The sequence below is a fragment of the Vollenhovia emeryi genome, unplaced genomic scaffold, assembly GCF_000949405.1.
Source record: "Vollenhovia emeryi isolate VEMERY1.0 unplaced genomic scaffold, V.emery_V1.0 DF939257.1, whole genome shotgun sequence".
NCBI lineage: Eukaryota > Metazoa > Arthropoda > Insecta > Hymenoptera > Formicidae > Vollenhovia > Vollenhovia emeryi.
In genome coordinates, this window is record NW_011967109.1 from 111,191 (window position 1) to 136,494 (window position 25,304).

Consider the following 25,304-nt stretch of genomic DNA (forward strand, 5'->3'; position numbering starts at 1 on the left):
GCCCCCCGCAGGGGGGGCGGAACATAATGTCTCCACGCATGTTGTACTGCCATGACGTACCTACGACAGACGGCTAAAACCTTCTGAAGGTCACTCGGGGTGCATATTTTTCGGGCTCCCCCGATTGATTATCACTGTCGGAGTCACAACAAAGGTTTTTACCAAAAAAACCGCAAGAAAATATCAAAATTTGGAAAAGTTCCTATTCTCCATAATTACCTTTTGTTAAATGTAATGAAGAAGTTCTAGTACACAGAGAAAACGATTTCTTTGGATTTAATAAATTTTGTTGTATCCAAACAAATTTGATATTAAAATTTTTCCTTCATTAAAAGAAGAAAGATAAATACTGAATTAGTACACTATGTTCAGCCATAATAAAAAATAGACCATTAAATGGTTAAACTGCGTCTGCTGATGCGGTTGCTTATATATCATAGCTGCCACGATTTTACTTACGAGTTCGGCGGCCATCTAGTGGCAGCACCAAACAAAAGAAAATGTAGGTGTAGATAGAAGAAAATGTAGTTTTAAATTTAAGTAATGTTTACTATAATACAATATAAATAAAATTGTTTTTGCGTCTTTATCGGATATATTAGTTTTACTTAAGTAAACATTTTCTACAATGTAATAAAGTGTTTTTAAAATGTATATACTTCTTATAAGTAACTGATTTACTATTTTTGCACATTTAAAAAACTGAATTTAAAGAAATATGTACTAAAATGGTTTTTATAAAATTAAAATATCAAGATTCTACATTTAAAAAAGTTCTTTACTACATTTCAACAAGTGCTGTACTGTAATGTAGCAAATCTGAATTAGATTTAAACAAATGTTCCAATAAGAAATCATTCTTTAATTTTAATGTTTTTATTTATTATAATAAAGAGAAAAACTTTTCATTTTAAACATTATTTATTTAAATCAAGTAAATCTAATTTTAGTAAATATATTTTCTAAAATTAAGAAAATTTTTTTCTCAGTGTATTTATCGACAACAAAATAGAATGTTTCTAGATGCAAAGAGCACATTGTAGATTAGACTGAAGTCTCAGTACGAAGCGTCAATAAGTATGGACGGATGCGAATTGCTCGATGTTGATTGTTCTTCCGTATTAATGAGTCTAATGAGAAGTACGTAGGTATATAAATTAGCGATATGTATTACGTCGCTGCCAATCACGTCCGTGCACGTTCTCGCGCGAGTCTACGCATCGTTATCCACGCGTTGTTATAATTAACAATGTTTACTTTTACGGGTTTTCTCAGAAATTATCTCGCGGTTAATCCTGACGCGGACGCAAAACACTGATACTGTGCAATAACATTTGATACGCCTACGCGCTCTCGTTACAAAAACGTGGACGCAAACCGTTCGGACGCCACGTTTGTTAATCGAGCGGGATTTCGGACGCGGGCGTTTCACGATTTGGCTGACGGCTATTGGTTACTTGAGCACGATTAAGCGAATCTCGCATTACGTCAAAATTGCCAGAAAAAAATACAGACGAGAGTCCTCTGTTATGAGATAGGCTTCTGATACCAGATAACAGGTTTTCAACATGAAAATGTAAGCGCTAATCTTTTTTTCCGCGACCATCCCACGATCTAACAATAAATTTCCCACTAAACAGATTTCCAAGGAATAAATTCATGGTGGAACCATCAGATGATGCCGATTAATTTAGCAGAGAAACTCCGTTATCTCGTATTAGAAGCCAATGTCTCATAATAGGGGACTCTATGTTCTCCGCGCGGTGCGTTCGTGACTAAAAATAATGCGTCGACGCGGTCGCGGGGCGCCGTGCGTCACCGTTGCTGGCGCAACGATAACGAGCGGATTCCGCTGTATCCGCGACACGTGGTCGCGAAATTCGGGTGCCCGCATGGGCCGCGCGAGCGTCGCGTCAAGGTTAGATAATAACTTTCTTGCATCAACGGCGCGCGGGTACCAAGCACCATTCTCAGATAACGCGTGCGGACGTGTGCGCGCGCGCGCGCGTTAACTACGGGAAACCGGTTAGTGCGCACTAAATCGGACTGCGGGCTACTATTTTTTCCTCGCCGTTACGTCCGACTTAATGGCTTTCACGTGTACACCACCGTGTTCTTATTTTTATTCCGGAGTTCCTCCAGCGTGCCCCCCCCCTCTCGCTCGCTCGCTCGCTCATTTTCTGTTTGTTTTTTGTCAGCGGCCTCCACGGTCGAATGCGAGGAATGCCTCGCCGAAAACGAAAGTTAACCAGCCCACGAATGCTTCCTACACGCGTAACTTTTTTAAGGATTACGGTGCGACTCGCTCGAGGTGCCCAGCGCACGCGTGGAATGCGTAATTCACGGATCGCCGAGTAGTACGCAGAAAAATGAGTTTCCATCGCGCGTGAAACAAAGAACCCTCTCCCTTTCGGCGCGCCGATAATTTTTCTGTTGTTGTTTTTCGTCGAGCGCGATTTTAGCCGGAGGCCCCGATATGCCGGCGACGCGGTACGCGTTGATAATAATTTTTGCGGGCAGCTCGCGCGACCAACTCACGTGTATTTTCAACGTGTCGCGAGTTGCCAAGCGCGCGCGCGTGCGCGCAGGCCGGCGCGCCGCGGCGCAAAAAAGGAGCGGCGCCGCGGCGCGTTCCTCGCGTTTTATCGGCTCTCCTCTACATTGTCGACTAATCTCGGTAATGCGGTGTAAACAGCGCTATTTACTTGGTGCGAAACGCTCCGTGCGCCCGCGCGCGAAGCTACGCGCCTGTCGCAACTAACTTTTCATAACAACACGTTACATAACGGCGCGTTAGTCATCGTCGTACGACCAACCGATGTAAAATTCTATCATCGGATCTAAATGGGGAGCTCGAACACCGTGACCGCGCGGTCGAGAAAGAGAGGGAGAGAGAGAGAGAAAAAAATCCGTAGCTCGATGCGAAATGCGATAACCGCGTAACGACGTTAGGAAAATATTAATTTGACTGACTCGCGATGTAACAAACGTTTGTCGCGGGCAATATGTAAAAATAGACTGTACTCGGGCTCTCAAACACGCTATTTGCTGTTTTGTTGTGACGGTTGGTAGAATTATAGCGTCTGGCGCCAACGATTACGTGAGCGACGAAGAATGAACTTTGTATTTCCGTAGCATATGCTTCCCAGATCGTAATCATGTTTCGGAATAACGTGATCTTTATTCGGCCTTCGTGACGCGTATTACATTATCGTCGCAAATCAATCAATCAAATCTATATTTGGCTTTAATGTGTATATATATACAGATTCGCGTAGGGATATGTAAAGCTTCTTTCAAAATCTCCCCAGGTAGATACGATCTAAAGCCAACGACACGCAATACTATTTTGCCTACTGGATTGCCTGCGAGAGCCAATCAGGATTTAGCTTTAAGTCACCTGATCTAAAACTGCATCCTTATTGGCTCTTGCAAGAAATCCAGTAGGCAAAATAGTATCGCGTGCCGCTGGCTTTAGCCTTAAGTCACCCGATCTAAAGCCAACGGCACACGATTACTATTTTCCCTACTGGATTGCTTACGAGAACCAATCAGGGTTCAGCTTTAAGTCGCCTGATATAAAACTCTGCGTCCTTATTGGTTCTCGCAAGCAATGCAGTGGGGAAAAATAGTATCGTGTGCCTAAACCTGCGGCGATCAAGCTCAAGATTTAACAACGATTCCCGTTTCATACCGGGATCGATGTTAATTCTCGGATTATTTATTACCAAACTTATCTCCGCGACAATTGGCCTGAATTCCGCATTGGAAACTGCGCGATTAAACCGATCGCGATAAGTGCTGAACGTGTAGCAGTCTGATAACGGACTTGCGAGTCGAATAACGCATTGCATAATGCAAATGAGCGTTTCCCCTTCCCGCCCCGAAAACCGTAGCCTGCCTTCGACGGTGCGCAATATTTTCGTGACCCTCGACTGACATTGCCAAACAACCAATACAGGCGGCGATAGAGGGACGGTCTCGCTAGAGTGGAGGCCAAGGTCGTAGCTGATCCCCCCCTTTTCTGCCTCGCTGTTCGCTAGTATGTTGACGCCTATCACTCGCGCGTTCGCTCGCTCGCTTGCTCGCTCGTCGTCTTCCTGGTGACGCAACTATGTTGCACAGCTCGATCCAACGACCATTATGGTCGTCGCTGTAATTCTCGCTCGCGCACCGAGTATCCTGGAGAGGCCACCTCGCTGGCGCCTGTTGTCGTTCTATTTTATCATTTTAATTTGCCGTGCCCCTGTGGCGGAATCTACGAGCCGTGCCGAGAACCGCCGTTCATTCGTGTTGCGTTGAGTGTTACGCAACGAAGAAGCGTGCTCGCTCGTAGGTGTCAGAAATGTACGGTTGTAGAAAATGATTGATCTTCTCCGTGTAATCGAGCGTTAGTCGACCTATTAGCCGTAATTAGATCCGCATTATTGCAGAACTCATTGTTGTTTTCGTCATTGCAATTTCAACCAACGAAAGATATTAATCGCTCAATATTGTTTCCAATTTGTTTGCAAAAGTGTTCGCCTCCGTCTAATTGTAAGAATAACCGACGAGCAGTTCCAAACCGCGCTTAAACGTTTCGAATGGAATCGATATTTTCTTTAACAGAGTCTCTCTGTATCGCGTGCAGTGATCGGTCTGTAGCGCGTTTTCGCCGAAGGTAAATCGTGCCCATCTGCTTGGGAAACTTTTGGCTTTTTCTATGACGATTGATATAGGGCTGGGTAAAAAACGGCACACATACACGTAGGCGCGTAGGGATATTTCGTGTTCGCTTTCATTGTCGCGCATGCATAAAGGAAGCACGCGGCTCGCACGACGAGGGTCGTACGACTACTGGCTGGCGTCCTTGAAGGGAGAGTTGTCGAGCGAGAGGCCGAGGGTCCGAAGTTATTATGAATCGCGAAAAATTCACTGGAACACCAACTTTGCCGTTGGAAACCCCTTAAAGGGTTCGTTTACGACTCTTGACGACCCGGGTCGTTCGATATCAGTAATCGCGTTTCCTGCCAGGCATCGATGTAGCGGTAAACGTACACTGGCTGAAAACATGGTTGCACTTACCGCAATCTCACTATAATTTATAGTCACTTTAGGAGCCAACCATATTTTTCTAATTCTTTCAACTACGTAAGTTATGGTTGACCTAACAAGATATTGTAGTTCTCGTAGACACAATATTGGTCCATGCAACTTACGATACGGTTGTCATAAACCAAAACGAGCTTTTAATTCGGTAAGGTGTACTAACGGAACAATAGTTAAAAGCTTATTAATAAATTAGTATGGCTCGTATGTTAAACACAAATTTCAAAGAATTTAAAGGACTCAGAGTCGTGACAGGGTGGCAATGTCTAAATATTCTATTCTAAGTTTATTGCGAAAAAATACACCCTGGCCGAGATGATATTTTTTCGCAATAAACTTAGAATAGAATATTTAGACACTGCCACCCTGTCACGACTCTGAGTCCTTTAAATTCTTTGAAATTTGTGTTTAAAAGCTTATATTTTATAGCAAATTTTTTTAATAGTTGGCATCACTGTGTCTATGTGGTTGCTATTACTAATATTACAGTATTAATTACTGTGACAATGATATTCCTGACTATAATTATTTTACTATGCGATTATAGTTTCAAATACTGTACATATTTTTCTATCAGTGTAAGTATTGGAATGCGAGCGATATGGATAATACACACAGCGTGCGTATCCTGTTGTTTTTTTTAATCGTCGTATTTGTTTAATGTCATCCGAACCTCCGCTTTATCTGCTTGCAGACAAAGCTGCGGCGCCAATGGCATCTTCTCGCGTCGCCTGGATTTCAGCGCTTTCAACAGTCTACCCCGCACCAAGCTCAACTCCTATCACATCAAGGTGAGTAATTAATTGCTTACTTTTGCGGCGCGTTGGGAATTTCGTTTACGAGGCATTTGAATTACGGCGCGTCGCTTTGTCGGCGAAATGAACCGGTCGTTCGGGAAGTGATGAATCGTCGACGAGTACGACATTGGAAACGTGTAACGTAACCTCGGAGAAGGAGCGTTACTACTTTTTAGTCGCTGCGAAGCAGAAGAAAAGTGAATTATTATTATTATTGTTATTTTTAAAATGAGGCAACGGTCGAGCATAACAATTTAGCATATTTAGATAAATGCCATTTAGCATATTTAACATTTAATTATATGCGCTTTCAATATTCAATCGGTTATATGCGCCATCAATATGTATGCGTTTTTAATAAGGTATAAATAGTAACCCGACGGAGAGTTAAACTGATATTAGCGATCGGGTTTAATCTCGTCGTAGGAGCTCGTTAAATTAATCTCAGTTGAGAGAGAGATCGTTGCTTTCCGCGCGCGTAAATCAGGCATGAGCTACGCCCCTGGCGAATCCTTTTGCATCCCGTCCTGTAACACACTGTCGTCCTACCCCAAATACACGGGGAAATCAATACCCGGGCGGTCCGAGTAGCGTGTGTCTCTTTGCGCGCGCACATACGCACGCACGTACATGCGTGCGTGCGTGCGTCTATATACGCGCCGGCGTCGAAGAATACTTTTACTCTCTTACGCTTTTCCCTTGACCTGTTACTCGCCATGCAAAGTCCTCTTGCATCAACGTCAATTAACGTCGACCCTGGTTAACGACTTATCCACCTGTATCACAGGTTGCAGCGTAATCCGGAAAAAGGTAAAGAACGTCGTTAACGCAGGATCACAGGATCGCCGCGAGTTAATTCGGATTATCAACGCGATTTGTTTACGCTACCGTTTATTTAGTGCCGATCTTGTTTAAACTGGGGCTTTTCAATCCATTTTTTTTCCTGCGAAGCAGTGACTACAACGACTCGAAAGAGATCGGATTATTTTGGAATTAATGCAAAGCGCGTTTCCTTCAAAACGCACAGCTATACACGTTTACGGTTCTGACATTGAGAAAAAAAAATCTCATTCTCAGATGTAAAATGTACTTGTATTCATTTTTACTTGAATGGGAAATGGCTTGTTTTAATATTGATGAATGTTTCGAGTTACGCAATTTGTAAACGAGACCCATTGAAATCTGTAGCTTATAATCTCGACATGTTAATACCACGAGTGACAAGCCTTTGATATTTCGCGTTGATGAAATGTCGCGTCTGCTCTCAATCTATTACGCGGCAGAGAGAGTAGCCTTCTTGAGGGAGGTGGCCCCATAAGCGATGCACGTTTCAACCCCCCCGTTTCGTAATGCCTAACAAAATTTGACCTAGGACCTGGCCTCGACCTCCAAATTGCCTGCCATTTCGGCGCTTGTTTGTGGGAACGGAGAAAGAAAGGATAACTGGTAAAGCAGCCTGGGCTCTCCCCTCTGAACTAGGGTACGCGCTTCTGCAGGGTTGGGTTCCAAATGACTCGCCTTGATAGAGCCACCCGGGCTGTAGTTTCGCTGGGAAACCTGCTAGCGCGCGACAGTTGCACAAGTTAACGACTCGGCTAATTAACGCCCCGCGATGCGTTCCTGGCATCAATTCGATGATTTGTTACGTAGCGAAAAATAAAAGCGATTATTTTACGTACGGACTGTTTGTCACGGCGCGTTTATAAAATCGCGCCTTGGCTATTTTATTAGACAACGCGATCGCCGTTCTCGTTGGACTTGCAAAACAATGCGCTTTGTCAGTCCGACGTGGCATTTATAGCAAATTGCCTGTCACACGTGGCACTGATATATAACAATTCTCTCGACAAATTTTTCTGAAAATACAAGCGATGTTTCACGTTGAATTAACTCCGCTCGATACTTGGTGTTCCCGTGTCGATAATACTGAAACAACGTAGACTGCTACTTATTGTTAGACGAAGACGCGCTTTACGTTGCGACATTAGAGAAATGGACAAACGCAGGGTGCCGTGATATTTTTGCGTCGCACACTTTTATCGGCGAGTGTTGCGCAATAAGGCTCTGCGTGGCCGTTCCCGAGCGTGTTCCACCGACGAACCGGCGGTTCCAGTTTTTCAATAATACCGGTTTCCTCAGCTTCGCCGGCCGACCGGCCTGGCCTAACGAGAGCCGTTAGGTAACTCGAGGGAGATCGATCTCGCGCGCGCGCGCGAGAACGCAGCTCGTGCGTGTGCACGTATCGCCGTGTAGTGGCAGAGGAGGATGCACGAAGGGCAGGGGAGAGGGGACTGGAGGAACCAGGGCACCATTGTAAACCGCTGGAAGCTCTCGAAACACCCTCCGAGTCCTCCCATGGCAACCGCGTCCCCGCAACAATCGCCCCGCGCTCTCTCTCCCTCCTTCTCTCTATCTCGCGTAACCCTCTCGCATCGAGGGTGGGCCACCCTTTCTGTACTGCGCGATGCGATGCGAATTGCAAAATGCAAGCTTTGCCTTTTGCGCGCTGAATACCGATACGCAGCCGGCGTCGTTCCCCGAAGTCACTTAAGTCCCGGGGATTGCCGCCGTGAATTGGAAGTCATGGCGGTAACTTTTCCGTTAAGTCCCTCCGTTAAGACGCCGTTGAGGCGAGGAGGGGAAAAAAAAGGGAATCTCCTCCGAGTGTTCGCCGCGCTCCTACCCTCGTTTACGATAAACCCTCCCGCGACTCTTGGTCCCGTTTCGCCTCGGTCGCGGTCTCTCTGCGGTAACTAATACACGTTCGCGTGGTGAAATTGGCGAAAATACACCGACACCCTCTCGGCGGAATAAAGCAGATTTCCACGTGCGCTAATCGTGACGGACGTCGCGAATTCCGTGTGAATGACCTCGTGGCGGTGTCTGACGATAAATCGGACAGGAGGAGCAGTGGAAATGGGAAAGTGGCGTGCCGCGATGCAGTAACAGTAACTCGACACGTGGCTTATGTAGACGCTGAAAACTAGGAGTGGTCTGCGGATTCGGCCGTTCGCTGGCATACGTTTATGTACTTCGTCTCGTCGCGCTTTTATTCGCCCCCGTACGTAACGAAAACGGTCAACGTTCGTAAGGTAACGGCACGATAACGTCTCGCGTAAGCCTCGCAGCTAATACAGCGACGTTCATTTCGCAACGTATCATTTTTTCCCCCGGCTGACCTTTAATAAATCGGCAACGTAATTTCGCGTCATAAATCCGCACTTGTTATCCGTTTTGATTTTTCAGATAATTAAAACGTTCGTTCTTTTTTTTTCTCTTTTACGCAAATGTTGCAGATGAAAAGCCCTGCGTGCTCCGCGCGCGAGCATATCGTTTATTTTTACGTAGCTCCCGCAGCTTCGCGAATTTCTCCCCCCGAGGTGCGCGAGGCGGTGAACGACCCGAATATTATCATTTCGTCGAATACTCGATAGGCTAAGCGTTACATCGGCGCGATAGTTTATTATTGCAGTCCGCCGCACGAAACGCGGCTCTTTATCTCGCGACTCGGTAAATATTGTTTCTTGGGCGCTATGACGAAGATAAATGCATCGAATGTCAGCGGCGCCGGTTTGCAGAAAATACTGAGCTGGCAAAATGTCAAGCGTACAGTACTCCGCTTCTTTCACCTTCTGTTCTTGCATAATTAAAATTACGTAAAGCGAATCATATGTAAATAATCCGAAAATTGCGATCCTTGAGGGGATGTCAATTTCAATGACTACAAGTAATAATAAAGAAACAGTTATTTCTATCGGCACTGTGCATACTCTAAAGCCTTGTGTCCACGATGCTACAGCTTGGTCCAAGTTCTACAAGGGTATGTACAGTGTTGGTAGAAATAGCTATTTCTTTATTATTGCTTGTAGTCATTGAAATTGACATCCCTTCAATTTTCGTGAATTACTATTAAAACCTGTGTCCACGATGCTAGAACTTGGTTCAAGTCTTAATAATAAGGATATTAATTGAAAACAATTAACGACTTATGTGTGTAATAGATTTCTTGTAAACGTTGCAACAAAGTATCTTTGAACCAGGGGATATGGTACCTCTTCTTGGAAATAAGTTTTCAGAGTGTGAAGTGCTTCACCGAAACCGACGCTTATGCCGAGGGTTATATTTCGCTGTTGAACACATTACATCGCCCTCATTATCTCAGCCTAACTCTGATAAGAGATCGTTCCGTTAGCAAACGTTTGCGAACTACGCTCTTTCTGACAAGGCCACGCTGTGCGAGATGTAAATCTATTTATAGCCTCTTCTGATTGTGAGTTGTGTGTGGCTCTACTTTTTTCAGGTAGAAATGCTTAGATGCAAAGGTGTTACAAACATGCATCGAGGTTACATTTCATTTGCTTCAAGATCATTCGATTCTTTAAAAGACTCTAGAACCTACGTTTATACAATTTTGATCAATGCACCAATTTTTTTTTCTAAATGAAATTTGCGAAATTTTAAAACAAAGGAAGCGAAAGAAGCTATACACAAAGTACGGCATAGATGAGAGCAATCCACATATCGCAAAGGATAGACCGCGTAATTTTCTCGAGGATTGCGCGGAACCCTTGGTCTATGCTGAGTGGCGCTAGAGCTCTGAATGACACTCGTGTTCGAGGGGGCAGAGATTAATTAAAAGGACCGCTCGTAAGAACGACGTCGAAAAGCTTTTCTCGTAATTCAATCGCTCTGGAAGAGATGAAAGGCGAGACCTTTCTTCGGCAAGCATCCTCTCGTGCCTCGCGGATCTGTCCGCGTCGTCTCGCTCGTCGGTCCGATGGACATTGATTTTTGGTGAAGTGGCGCCGATTCCGAACCGACTCCAAGCAACTCTGGTTAATAGAAAATGATACCACGTGCCGTGATCTCATTCTTTCGCAATTTTCGAGATGAAAACTTTCGTTATTTAGTGTACGTATACCGAGGTATACTCTCGTTTCACTGCGTCAATAGATATTTAATGGCGAAATCACTGCACATTTAATGAAAAGCAGCCGCAAAATAGATTATCGCGTCGATTAATTCAACCGAATTAACGATGTAGATATTTTATTGAAATTGCCTCTTGCGAGAGGAGTTCTTTATCGCCATTTTTGTATAATATTAATTGCTATGGTATTAACACTTTATCACGCTAATTAGTTGCGCGTAATTGCCTAAATGTTAATTGCCGATTGTTAAACCAGCAAGATTTTTTGCCTCGTCCACGCGGTAACGTGAGACCCATTAACTCTCCATGGTCAAGCTAGCGCAAGAACAATCACGCCATTTTCACGCAGTTGTTCTCAAGTAACGTAATCTCCCCTGCTTCTCGCTGCTGGCGCTGATTAAATTCAAAGCCGGTACGAAAGAGCGAACGAAAGTTTGGCCGCTTGCATTTCTATGTTTTTAACCGTGTCGTACTGGAATAGTTTCGTTACGATGCAAACGAGAAATCGATATTATCGAAAATGTCCGTACACCCTCGTCGATCTCTGTTGAATAAACTTTAATTTGGTTTTCAAGTTTCCATCGTTATCGAGTTCAAAACATTTTTACGTTTAAACGTGAGATCAGTTTATTCATTGGCTATTTTCGCGAAAGTATATGAACAGTGCATGCTGCAATAATATAATTGCAACTGAAATGCCATTGACAGAAAATTATTCAGTGAAAATTTAAAAGACAGTTCTTACTTTTGTGCCAAATTAGAAAAGAGGTTTGCAAAGAATTTTTAGACGCATGTATTATGTATGCCTAATTTTTTTCATTCTCTTGAGCTTCCTCCATAATTCCTCTCTCTCTTTTCTCTTTCTTTTTTGTTTTCTGAGTACATTTTGTGCGTTAACCCTCATTGCAGACTCTCCGCACACAATGGAGGTTTGCATTAAAGGTCATTAGCTTAAACGTTCGCCTTCCTGTTGCGCAACTCGCGCAATTCAACGTGCTGTTATTCGCGAGACACAGAGAGAGAGAGAGAGAGAGAGAGAGAGAGAGAGAGAGAGAGAGAGAGAGAGAGAACAGGGAGAAAAAAAGATAAAAAGAGGGTACGCTTGGGCGTAAAATAGTCGTAAAAATTATTAATTTAACGATACTGATTTCGATTTGTTTTGTCTTACAATATTTTTTGCCGCAGAATCTGTGTTTCATTCTGATTAAATAAAATAAATAAAGTTGCTTTTTTTCCATTAAAACTATATTTTGAAATACATCTATGCGGGAAAACTTGCATTGTTTGCTTTATATAAATGCATCGTTAGAAAGAATAATCCTCGTTTATACTCGTATGTTCAATATTTACCGTTTACCGCTACGTTATTAATACGCGGATCGAAAGGAGTTTTTATATTATTTTGTTATGAGATAACGCGTGATACATGACTCCCGTCAACCCGGACTTTGAGTCGTAGACGATCGGACTGTCCTTGAATTTATCCCTGAACTGGGATAAGAGTCGTGGTTCCCTTGAGAACTCGACCTACCTCAATCGGATCGATGCAAGATAGCTCTATGCTTCTCTCGCCCCACATCACGCACACTAGTATTTTTGTCCGTGAACTTGATATACTCGGGTAATCTCCATTTTTTTTCCCGAGAGCGACGGCAAGAGTATGGTTGGTTTCAGACGTTTGATGCACGTTTTATTCGCACGATGATGTAATGTAATGGTATCACGTGAATAATTCATTATTCTTCTTCTGTAATAAATAAAAAAAAGAGGACAGTAGAAACAAATTAAAAGCAGGCAAAGTTTTAGCTCTCTTCCATGCTTGTTTCCGCATGAATTTGTCATCGGGCGATAAGGAAAAGGCAATATGCTCCGAAACGTAAAGGCTTGAAGTAACAGTGGGCTTTTTAAATATTCACAATAGGCTCACTTTCTCGTGAATATGCACAATTTTTCCTTATTGACGACGAGGAGGAAGGAAATCAGAAATGGCAGATGCGTGTTTTCTCCTCATCTTCATCATCATTATGGAGAGAAGCAACCGATGACCTCTCTTTGACGAACAGGATTATGAATGATAATGAGCGATGGTTCCTCCTTCCTTCTCGCGCTCATTAAGCTAAAGAGTCACGGAAATTAAAGCAATTGTCAGGCGCGTTATGCCACGCTTAAATTATTGCGAGTTGAAAATAACGCGGCAATTTTTCCCTCTGCTAAACGTCCTTACTTTGCGCGTCGTAATTAACAATTCACGGCTCTTTACGATCAATTTTACTCAGCAGATACAAGGCGTCTCTTTCGGTATTAAAAAGCAATTAACAAAAAATATTACGGGAGGGAGAGTATTTCACTGAGAATGGAATTTAATATTTCCTTCAAGACACCGCCACTGCTTCTTTTATTGTCGCGGGGTTGGCCATATATTTTGGAAACCCACTTCCCGTCGTGCGTCGCGTTCTGACAAATCGTGGTTTCGCGAGACAAAGCGCCCTTGCCTCGAAACAATGAGCGGTCAAGCATTCGCCGGGAAAGGGGGGAGACAGGGAGAACCGACTCCGGGGAAAGGATGAAGGAAAGAAACGTGAGTCATAATCGGCGAGACAAATGTTGTTCTTCCTCGCGCTGTCCTGTCGTTGGTCTGACACGTCTCTCAGGAGAGAAAAAGAAACCGCGTGTACGCTCGATGGGAGGGAGACAAGGGAGAGAGAGAGAGAGAGAGAGAGAGAGACTCGGCGTCCCGAGACCCGGACACGGCTGTGAACGAAAAGTAATGGCGGTGGATGCGGGTGCCATTTCCGTTTTCGTCGCGAAACGCACGATACACGGAGTCGCGACGAAACGCTCCTCGAGGTGCCTTTTACGGATGTTTCCCTCGGCCGAGGACCGGTTTTTGTGCTCTCCTTAAACGAGAAAACGCTCCGCGTTCCTGTTTCCCTTTCTCGAGAATCGCTCGGGACCGGTACTCTCTCTCTCTCTCTCTCTCTCTCTGTCACCGATTACGCGTGTGTCTATGCTCACGCGAATTTCGGATCTCCGTAATCTCGTTGAGGGCGGGAGACAGGAAAAACGTTGGTCGCAGGCGTCGAATATTAAAATTCGCGACGCGTCGCCGTTGCAATATCGCGAAAAAATCTCACCCTGCTAAGCTGTGGACGCTTCTTTATGCGCGGCGAAACGGAGGCGTCGTAAGCGCCAGAATTATGCGCCTGAAGGGGATAAAATAATGGCACGAAGAAATAAAAAATAAATAGGAAAACGAGGCGCGAGGAATAATTAACTGGAGGAAATTGCGAGTGACTTTTTTCGAAAGTATCTCTTGAATAAATAACGAATCGTATGCGCGAACCGGAGTATGTGCAGGGAAAAATATCGGTGAAATATTTAGATAAGATTACGTTCTATCCCGTTTGGTCTTTTAAAGCCGTAGGAAACGTACGTTTTCTCTGCGCGCATTTTTAACATCGCGATTTGTTGTAATTAGAATAGGGCATTAATCTCTTTCGCGCGTGGAATTCTCTGGTCGTGTACAACATAATTGCTGCACCGGCTCCTAGGTATCCGTGGACTTTTGTCGGCATTGGTATCCCGAGTAATTAATGCAGAATGGCGCGAGGTGAGCAGAAACTTATTACGACGGGAATTTTTCCCCCGTGGCTGATAGCGCTTTTCCTCCTTCTCTCCCACTCTCCTTCTCTCGGCTCACCACGGCTCGCGCGCGTTTTTGCTCGAGCAGACGTCTGCGCGCGTCGGCTTTTTCCTCCCCGCTTGTCTCCCACAGGGAGCCTGAGCAAGGGGAGACCCTGATAGAGAAATAGTTGGAATACGAGGCGTTACGCGCGGTGATTTGGTTCTTGCGCACAATGGATCGATCCGTCTGCGTTCTTCGTGCCGAACGTGGACCTCCAGCGACGCGCGTTATTATTGCCGGCGTTATTCCAAACGCGTCCATATTCGAATCGGTGAAGATTGTCTGGAGAAAATTTCCCCGGCGCGTTGCAGGATATCGTTGAGTGCGCATCACGAGCGAACAATAGTCCTCTAATAATCCGCTTGTCCAATTTACTCACGGCGTCGGGCCAACGTAACCGGGAAGGTCTTTAACAACTGATAACTGATGAGAGGCGTAGGATGATGGATAGAGAAAGTTCTCCACCGTTAGGCGTAACTGATTAAAGGCCCAAGTATCTTTGGTGTGTGTGCCGGTAATTAAGATATAAATTCTTCTGGCGAAATAGTGTCCCCGAAATACGTTACGCCGGCGCGGCGCGGCGCGGAGCGGAGAAATCGCTCGCGTGAAACGACCTAAGCATCGGCTGCGGCTGCGAGGGGGAACCCCGCGAAAAGTTGGTAGATTTATTATGCTATTACCGGGGGTTATAGGGCCGACCGGGAAGAAGGAACCGCTCATGGCGCGAACGGCGAAATTTGCCTGCGGGAGGTCAATATAACGTTTTTGGCCGAGAGTTGGCGAGAGCAACGGCGGCTTTCCCTTTCGGAAGGCACACGCACTGTCCGCGAGAGAAAATCTATTCCGACCGGCGGTTCCCACGAGTAGGAGGCGCGCGCACGCACGACGCGGCGCGGCGCGGCGCGGCGAGGCACGTCGACCTTTCGATTTTGCGTGAGCGGCCCAACTTGGCCAATCGTCGTATGAACTGAACGCGTATTTGCACATAATCGCGCGAGAACCTACGAGATACCGGAGCTCCTCGATTGAAAATCGCTCGTCCCCCCCCGCGACGAGTGAACGGAGTCGTCTCGACGGCGAACCTATTATTGCGCAAACGGGATACTCGGCGCCGTCCGATGAAATATTGTTCAACGTGAAATACTGCCGAACAATTTCCCCTGGTATGTGGGACCACAATCGCCGCGTGTTCCCGACGATCCACGCGTGGACTGGGAGAGATTTCAGCCTCCGCCCCGATCGCCATTAAAGTCGCTGTAGATCATCGGATTTAGCATTTAAAACTGCGCAACTTGCCGCGGCCCCGACGGCGCGATTCGGAGCGTGAGGCGAGTCCCCGGGAAATCCGAGAGAAAAGGCCAAAGTCGTTAATCGTCAGCGGATGATCGTGAGAAAGTTTAGTCACACCTGCGATGTATTGTCGGACGCTTAATGGCACTATATTCGTACTTATCGTCTACCATTATCAACGGTGTAACGTATCGGGTACACATCGATAAGATACTTATCGATCCTCTTTTCGTTTTATCATCGATTCAAGTAACAACTTCGCATGTGACTATCGATCCCTTTGAAGAGGCCGTCGGTGCTTGAGACTCGCCGAAAACGTTTCGTTCGGCGGCCCACAAGCATCCGTAGACGAGAGCCGGCGAAAGGTGCGCGGCCTGTGTGTATATCGAGCACGCGGCCGGCAAGAGATTACTACCGAATTTTCATTGCTTTCACACGGTCTGGGCGTCTGCCGCAGCGATAGTGGACCTCGAGGTTCCTTCGTGGGCAGGTACCGCGCATTGTCCGGACCGGCGGAATGGCATCCTATTAAAGTCACCAAGATGGAGCCGCCCCGGCCCTCCGCTGGCCGAAGTGCCGGGGATAGTTGGAGGGTAGGAAGCACCGGTGTCCCGGGTATGTACGTCGTATAACCTGCGTGACTCGTATTTCTGGGTGCCGATATTTCCCGTCCGTGAAATACCGTGGGCATTCTACCGAGACGCACGCGAAAACGGATGAGACGTTCCTCGATAAACCGTGAGTTATACAACACTTGGTTGTAATATACGTCGAGTTTTCGCCGCTAATTAATTTCGTAAAACGCTTATCGCGAGACTCGAGATATCTTTTGCATTGTCGATGTTTTTATACGCGGTAAGAGACGTACATTATTCAACATTGTAACTTTCATCATTTTGAAAGTGTTTGATGTTCATATATATATATATATTTTTTTTTTTACGGATAAAATGACGGAGGGGTAAAAGGGTTTTATTAGGGTATAAGTTTATCGCATATTTTTTATATGTAAATAACTTGATTCGATCTTTAAAGTCATCTTGCATGCGCGTTCTACCTCTTACATTAATTTAATCTGTTTAGTTGTGATGTCAAATGATGTATTTACGGCGCAATCGAATGGGAATTATCTTTCGCGCTCGCGACATGATGCGTTTCAGCAGGGGTGCAATTTAAACTTTAGACGACGTCGTTACGAGGGATGAAAGTTCGACCTCGTGATCGTTCGTAGCACTGAATGTCAAGGGCAAAGGGTGGTGGCTGGGCTGGCGGATGCGAGGGAACGGGCAGGGGTGGTGCGATGGCAATGGTCGATATTGGAAGCATCCAGGATCGGCCAAATTTACGATTGGCCAGGGGCGATTTCAGTACTGAACGAATTCTTCTCGCACAATGATACACCGCTGCTATCTGTGTTGCAGCCCGTTTTCGAAGATTAGGAAACTGGTTTTAGAACGCCAATTGCGAACCGCTTGTAGCTGTTCCTTAGAGAGATCGGATTTGGCATTAGATCAGGAACACTTGGTTAGAAAGAATATACTATTTTCATATTGTGCTACACATCGACGTACTTCCGATTATAGCTATTAATTTTGCAGTAATGGTTGACAATGAACATTCCCATAGTTTGGTTGAAATTTATTTGTTACTTTTATTAGTTTCCAAAATGATAATTCGTTGATAGCAATTTTAAACGATTATTATTTGATTCAACATTATTTTTATTCTGCTTTCGTCTGTATTTGATGAGATAACTTTTAATATATGAGTTACTTAAGGGGATGCTGGAGTGATTCTGCACTTTCGCACCTTTTGCACTTAAAACTGTCCGTTTCGTGGAAAGATTTGTGTAATACACAAATTAAATGGCACGCATACAGATGATCGAAAGCAGCTTGCTATTCCGGCTAAATTAAAGAACAATATGACATCACTGAAACTAAGTTTGTAAGTCTAATAAAAAACAATAGTGAGCAACACATACATACAGTACATGTAGTATGTGTGTTGCTCACTATTATTTTTTATTAAACTTACAAACTTAGTTTCAGTGATGCCATATTGTTCTTTCATTTGGCCGGAATAGCGAGCTGCTTTCGATCTGTACACGTAAGCCATTTAATTTGTATATTACACAAATGTTTCCGTGAACTGACAGTTTTTAGGTTAGAAAGGTGCAAAAGTGCAGAATCACTCCAGCATCCCCTTAATACATCAATGAAATTTGATTAAAAATACACTTATTTGTTCTATGCTTATCGTCTTCTGTTCTTAGTAAAGATAATACTGTCTTAAGAGGTTACAACCATTTCGTCCAATTTCTTCCATAATCCTGAAAAGACCATGCAGTGAAAAGAACGTTTCATCCACACCCAGAACGCTCTCGTTTTCTTTTCACATATATTTTCTCACGTAGTTCTCACACATTCCCCGATAGATTACATCGACTGCTTGAGAATCGCAAAAAAGGGGCCAGGCACTCGTGCGAACTTTAGTACGGCCAAATCTCTCTCGCGCCGAGCCTCCTCTCGCTCCGTTTAACAGCCAGGGATATCAGTCTCGTTTTATCTTGAAGGCTGAAAGCGAGGTAAATTCGCGGCGAGAGGCGAGATCCGCCTCTTTTTTTTTTCTTGATACGCAGCGTGGATGTCTGGGACAACGGCTCGACCGTCGCTGAACGAGATCCGAGCGACGTCTGCACGGCCAACCCTTTCGGTTATCCATGCGGTTCGCGTGAGCTCGCACCCGGGCGATCCCCGGGCCAATCCTCGGCGCTTTCCCTCGTCCTTTGGTAGACCGAGATGTCCGCCGCACGGGGTGGATACCGCACCACAGCCCTCTTGGACACCGAACCCTCTCCCGTGACATTAACGCGACCCTCGCACTTTGAGTCCTGAATATCAACGACATTAGCCGCAACCCCTGGCAGGTTGATAGCCCAGGACGGCAGCGGAATGTCAAAACTGCGGCTTCGGCTACCCTCGCACTGGTGTTTCGTCACCATTGATACAATAGTGGAAACGCGATTGTTGTATCGCGCCGAGATCGGTGACTATTTGTACCGATAGCGATGATCGAGATGAAGAAGAATGAAAAAAAGAAAAATATCAGCTTGTAGAGGGCGGAAATGTTCGCACAGATCGTAATAAAATCCAATGAGATAAAACTCTCTCTTAATCCGGATTGAATATCGTGTAACGTGATCGCAACAATTTATCTCGCTAATTAAAAGAGCGATTTCGCGGATATCGCGAAGACGTTTCGATGCAATTTTGTCAACGCCGTCGTCTAACATCAACAACCGTTTCGACGCCCTCAGATACTTTTAGCATTTGCGACCGGTAAGTTCTTGCTGCGTCAGGATCAGAAGTTCCGTGAGAGAAGTTTGAACAAGCGTATCCGTAAAGAGAACTTTCGGGCTTTAAGGTGAAATAGATGGATCGTTCATTCGCTGCTATACGCGACGCTTGCTTTCGTGGGACCCGACAACAAGTGTGAAGTGAGTGCCGCGAAGGATAAATGCGAAGAGATGCCGCTCGAAGTGAGTGACTCGCTCGTTAGCTTAAGTTCACCGAGTTTGTTTCGCGTCGCTTCTCTCCCAAACGTCTTTCGTGCGCCCGTCATTCGTTCCAGACGGCCCCAGACGTCGCGCGCGTAACTTGGCGAAAACTCTCGCATTCGTCGCGCTTAAAGAACGCACGGTAAACCCTGCGAGTATCGAGCGACACGCAGCTACCGAGGTGGCAATAAAAGCGGCGTGATTTATTCCTTGCGAAATATAACGTCGGTTGCGAGCATTCAACGGTTACGGGAAGCCGTTCCCTTTCGGCACTTTTCCCCAAAGTCGTACCCCGAGCTGTGTATCCCTGTCGCTAGACACTTTTGCAGTGGATCTCGAATAATCTCCCCCTTGGAATGGTCAGCGGGGTTCAAAGGCGAGGGGCAGAAAGAGTCGGGACGCGCCCGATGCAATAGGAATTCGGAAGGTCCGGGTTCTACGGTTACATGAAAGAGGAGGAACCGCGATGCGCGACGGGGGCGGGATGTTTGCAATCGAGGATCAATACCTTGTAGTTCCCGGCAACGGTCATGAAATCATTGACCGGTATCCGGTGTCTCGCCCTTAGAGACCTCAGCGGTCTGTTGGCCCATAGTTTGGCTGATCTTAAATCGTCGCCGCAATGGTTCTTCTCCCGCAAATTTCTTTCATTTTGCTGGATCCGCTGTTTCGGGCCACCCCGGGAGATCCGTCGGTTCGTCAGCTATTCTTTTTCCCTTTGTTCGACAATCGTTTCCGCTGTGATGTCGATTTAGCTTCCTCGCGTTGACCAAGTAGTCACTTTTTCATTCGTTCATTACCAGTCGAAAATGAAACATTTGATAGACATTCGCTGCTACGAATCAATTAACACTTAGTTCTTCCTGTTCACCTGTCTCCCTCTCTCAGGGACGCGAACTCGGTTCTCTTCGATCCAACTTTATGGCACTTGCGTCTTCGACGGCCATAAAATTCCTCCAGAGACCATTCTGAAAGCTCTAAAATCTACGGACCGGAGAACGCTGATCCTGCTTAAAATTCGCGCATACATAAATTCGAATTAAACTCGCTTATTCTCTTCCTTATTCCGAATGAATGTTCGAGCTGCGTCGTAAACTCGAATAAAACGAGTCTTGGATAGTATCTTTATCAAAATCGTCGTTGGCCATTGTTCTCGGAGCCCCTCCCCGCCGACTCTCGAATATATCTTCCGCGCGAGCCTAAAAAGTACTCTTTCGTGGGAGACGACGAACCCGGTCATTCTCTCGCCCGTCTTCGAGGGCCTCCAGCACAAACGTCGACAAACCCTCGATCGGTGAGCCGTATGACCCCCCATTGCCGTTCCTTCGCCACCCTTTGCCGTTTTCCTTCTTAAGATGTTCTTCTCGTCCCATCAAGACGCTCGCTCTTCGTAGCCGGCGTTACACAAATTAGCGACCTTTATACGGTCCTCTTCTCTTTAAGTCTGCCGAGAAGGGACGGGCGGCAGGCGGCGAGAGGGGGTGGGTGGGAATCAATGGCGCAGCTGACGAGCGTTCGGTTGCGCGTGCGCGCAGACATTTCTATCGATCGTCGCTGCAGCATAGACACGGCCTACCCCTTCCAACCCCACCGAGACCAGGCTGATCTCTATACCGGGACGCGGGGGTGGCTCGGCTCTCGATGGGTTACACGGGGCGGTGGCGGTCGGGTGGATGCGGCAGCGACGGTGGCTGCGACGGCGGCTGCGACGGCCGGTGGCGCTGCAGCACTCTGCGGCCTTGACTCTGCCTCCGCTAACTTTCCCCGATGATCCACGGTAGACACCCTGGCGACACCGCCAGACAACCCGGCGGGCTCTCTCTTCCTCTCTCCTACCACGCTGTCCGCCTTCCTTCTTCGTCTCTATACCCCGGATTCTTTCACCAGGAACTTTCAGCACCCCCAGCGCCGTGGAATCGCCTGTGATACTCATAACCCATTTTACACTCGACGAAGAAACGTCCCATCGAAGGGTCGCGTGTACTATACGTTCCCATTGTTGCAAACCGATAAATCGATCAAAGTGGGGCAGTTTTCGAACGATACTCGCGCGTGACGAGTGTAACTTTTCTTTCAATAATAATTTTCGCACGATCAAGTTTTCTAATAACATGACGCGCTGAAGCATTTACTGTCAAATCGTATAAATTTGAGGGAGGACGCCTGATTACCTCGAGGTCCATTTTGTACGTTTCCCTAGTCATGGTACCGAAAGAGGGGGTGGGGGTCTACATTGCACGAAGGCAGGTGAAAAATCTCAGTGGAATTGACCCTGAAAGAGGAAAGTGAACGAACCGAACCGTACTCTCATAATTAATTCTCACACGAAATTGATTTCCAGCCCACGTCCGTCGCGATAAAAGATTAATAGTTGCCGTCTACGCCGTTGTATTAACTTTACACGGGTAGCTGTAGTACTTCTCTTCAGTCCCTTTCAACCCGGCGCAGTTTCTTGCGCGTCTGTAACATGATAAATCGCTTTATCTATCTCGCGGCGTCTCGTCTCGTCTCGTCTTGTTTCGTCTCGTCGCGGCTGCGTCGATGGCACGGGAGGAAAATGAAAGTTGGAAAAATGGTGCGCGCGGCGCGGCAAGAAGGGGGTGATGGGGCGAGGGTGGCGAGTCGTAACCTTTGGAACGGCGAAATATACCGGATTATGATGAGGTATCTTCCCGAGAGACGCTGAAACACCAGTCTTTGAACTTGGACCGAGCTGAGGGGGAATAAAAGGGGCGGGAGAGCGAGAAGACGCGCCGGGGCTTTGCCGGGGAACGGCGAGACCCAAGGCTCTTCGACGCGGTGGCCCGACTTAAGACCTCTCCTACCTCCCTCCCTTCCTCTTTTCAGCGCGCTCACGACACCCACCCACGCGCTTTGTGCACCCAAACGTTTTCGGCGCACGCGACGACCGTAATCGAGGGATGTGACGGGGAGCGGGGGACGGGGAACAGTGAAAGACGACGGCGGCTGCTGGGAAAAGGTGTACTTTACGACAGATCTTCTTTCTCGACACGCGCGCATTTTAAGTAAACTCTGCGATAGCGAGGGCGAGGGACGGGAAGGGACGTCCTATCGCGTTTTACACGAGGCTGCCTCGCACAGACCTTCCTCTCCCTGTATCATCGTTACGCAGTCTTGCGGAAGAAGAAATAACGATTCCTTTCCGCGCGCGCGCTCGTCTTCGCTTTATTCGGGCCTCTTCAAGCGTTACGATCTATCATTTTAACATCGAGTTTTATACGCGACGAAACCTCTGATGTCTGGCACGGGGACAATCGGTATCGGCATTTGGGGACGCGGAATAAAACTGCACCGAGCGTGAACCGATGTCACGAATAACACGCGCACAATGCACGCGTTTCGTCTTTATCTATATTTCTCTTTATACCTACAATTCCATACATTTTAAATAGTCAAACAATACGTTTTTTTCCTTTTCTTGTTTCTAAAAGTCTACGCTTTATTGTGCTTATGTAACGTTACAGACAGTGCGCACGATTGATAGCGATCCGTTGATCGCGTATATCTGTCTTTTGTTATGCATTTCTTGCAGGATTCATTGATGTTCATGTCTACACGTATGACAAGAGCTTTCTTCTTGCTATTTGTTACTCTCGTCGACGACGGGCCTCGCGGCGCGACGTGCGTTGTAATCAAGGTACGGACCTCCCAGCAATTTGAACCCTTTGTAGGTAAACGTCCCGTACACGCGAAAATCCGACAGCCAACGTTAATCGCCGCCGCTGTCGTCCTCGTCTCGTCTTCCGCGCCGACTAACGACGACTCTCGCCGTCCTCGTCGTTCCCGTCGCGGATCGCCAACGACTGTCGCTATCATCGGGCAGACAATAGAGTGATTAGGGCACAATGTTCCCTCGCCTTCTTCTCCGCGCGCTCCCTCGATCGCCGCGTGTTGCTCCTCCGCGGGGACATACCTCGTGCGCACCCACTGACACACCGCACCTAAGCGGGTACGCGTGCACCCCCTGTGTGCCGGTGTGCGCGGAGGCGACGCGGTGCCTCCTCCCGCACTCCAACGACGTCGTTCTCGTCCGTGGAGTACCGGAAGCCATTGCGCGGCTGGTCCCCGTCTCGGTTTGTTACCGTGGCTTGTGGAGGCAGGGGGGGGCGACGGGCGGGCGGGAGGGAGGGAATGTTGTGGCGCGTGACTGCGAGACCGTCAACCGCGCATTAAGTTGATGTATGAGCTGCGGACCCGAGACACTGTCTGGCTGATGGCCTCCCTTTACGGCGTTCGATCGAGGGGAAAGCCCCGAGAAAATTCGCACCTTCTTCCACCTCGGACGCTCCTCTCTCCCGCCGACGAGTTGTCGATAATTGATAAGCGTTTAGGGCACGAGGGAGACAAGCCTTTCGAGACTCTAATTGACGAGCGCGTTTCGAAATTTTGATTGAATACCCACCGTCTGGAAAATATGTTTTTAATTCTCGAACGCTTTTTTTTTTAAACGCAGTAGTCGCCATGATTAATTTATATCCATCGCAATTAATTTTTTTTTCCGTAAAGAAATGACGGATTGAAAAGTTCGATGCCTTGCAAGATTGAAAGAGCTGGATGTTCGCTCCGCTATAACGGCCAATGAAATCTTTACGATCGTAACGATCGATTCTCTTCCTCGACAACGAATAGAACGTACGGGAATAGGAAGCGGCCACGTAATTGATCGTGAAACAATTATCATTATTTCCTGAACGTTGCCTTCGATACCTCGACGAGGTAGTATAGAAAGTTAATTCCCTGTTTAATACAGAGGTTATTAGAAATTGCATGAACGCAGGTAGCGTTGCAGGAGAAAGAGAAAGAGAGAGAGAGACAGGGCTTTTCGTTTACGTAGCCCTTCTTATCAGATCGTCTGTAAAGAGGGCTTCCGCAGCGGGCCCGCGCGTCACGTGCCACGCGCGTCTTGTAAAAACGGCGAGAGCCCGGTTGGTGAGAATCGTCGTCATTTGCAAGAGTTACGACCGGGTTCCGCGTCAAAGGGCCGCCGGCTAATCAGCTCCCCAAACAGAGGCCGGAGCTAATCTTCCCCAGCTCATCAGCGACGCTCTCCGACGAGCGAGAGAGCAGCGGGGGAGGGTCGTGTCCCTTGATGTACGACGGTGTTTGATGGAAGATAGACCGCCACGTAGCTGCATGTTACACAGCACTGAAATCGGTACAAATCGCGCGGAGGAGAGGAATACCTCGTTGAACCTTTCGTCGGCACGACCTGTCGATTACGAAAATATCAAAGATTAGTAAAATTCGTATGGCTCAAATGTGATAAACACAAATTTGAAGGAATAAAGGACCAAGGGCCGTGACAGGGTGTTAATGTATAAATATTTCATATATTGCGAAAAATATTACCTCAGCCAGGATTTTAAAGATTAGTTTAATTCAAATTGTCAGTACAATAATAAAATTCCAAATTTCATTCGACCGCGGCTGGCCACATTTGTTAATTAACCGGTCAATGCAGAAAATTTATTGCGAAAAATATTACCTCAGCCAGGAAAACCCGGACTTCCCTTGCTCTCTAGGCGGGCGTCCCATCAATTCGACCACCGAGGCATGTGGTGATATTAGTCGCAATAACAGTATAAAGATGACATCCTCGCGTCTATTTTTCGGCTTTAAATATGAAAATATTAAAATTTCCAAAATTGCGCGCACAATCGAAAATTACTTGCGACAGCGCGAAACAAAACGATGAAGTAAATTACGAGTGCGAATGGACAATACGCCTCGTACAATAGATCTCACGGTGATTCGCGCTGTGATTTTGGAAATGTCGATGAATTCCACGCGCTCTCCTTCGCTCTCTCTCTCTTTCCGATGAAGGATCGTAAAGCCGCCCTTAAAATTACCGTCTAGGGAAATGCGTGACGGTGGTCCGCGCGGAGGGCCGTTCGGGGGTTTGCCGTTGGCATATATGAGAAATCGGATTTTCGT

General features: G+C 46.6%; 1 protein-coding gene across 1 annotated transcript in view; it reads left to right on the plus strand.

Moving 5' to 3' along the window:
• LOC105559723 (headcase protein) overlaps window positions 1-25,304 on the plus strand; it is a 176,128-nt gene that overhangs the window by 30,844 nt on the left and 119,980 nt on the right. Inside the window, exon 3 of the mRNA XM_012008232.1 lies at window positions 5,783-5,879. Coding sequence (XP_011863622.1) covers window positions 5,783-5,879 — 97 coding nt within the window. The remainder of the gene's footprint in view (window positions 1-5,782; window positions 5,880-25,304) is intronic.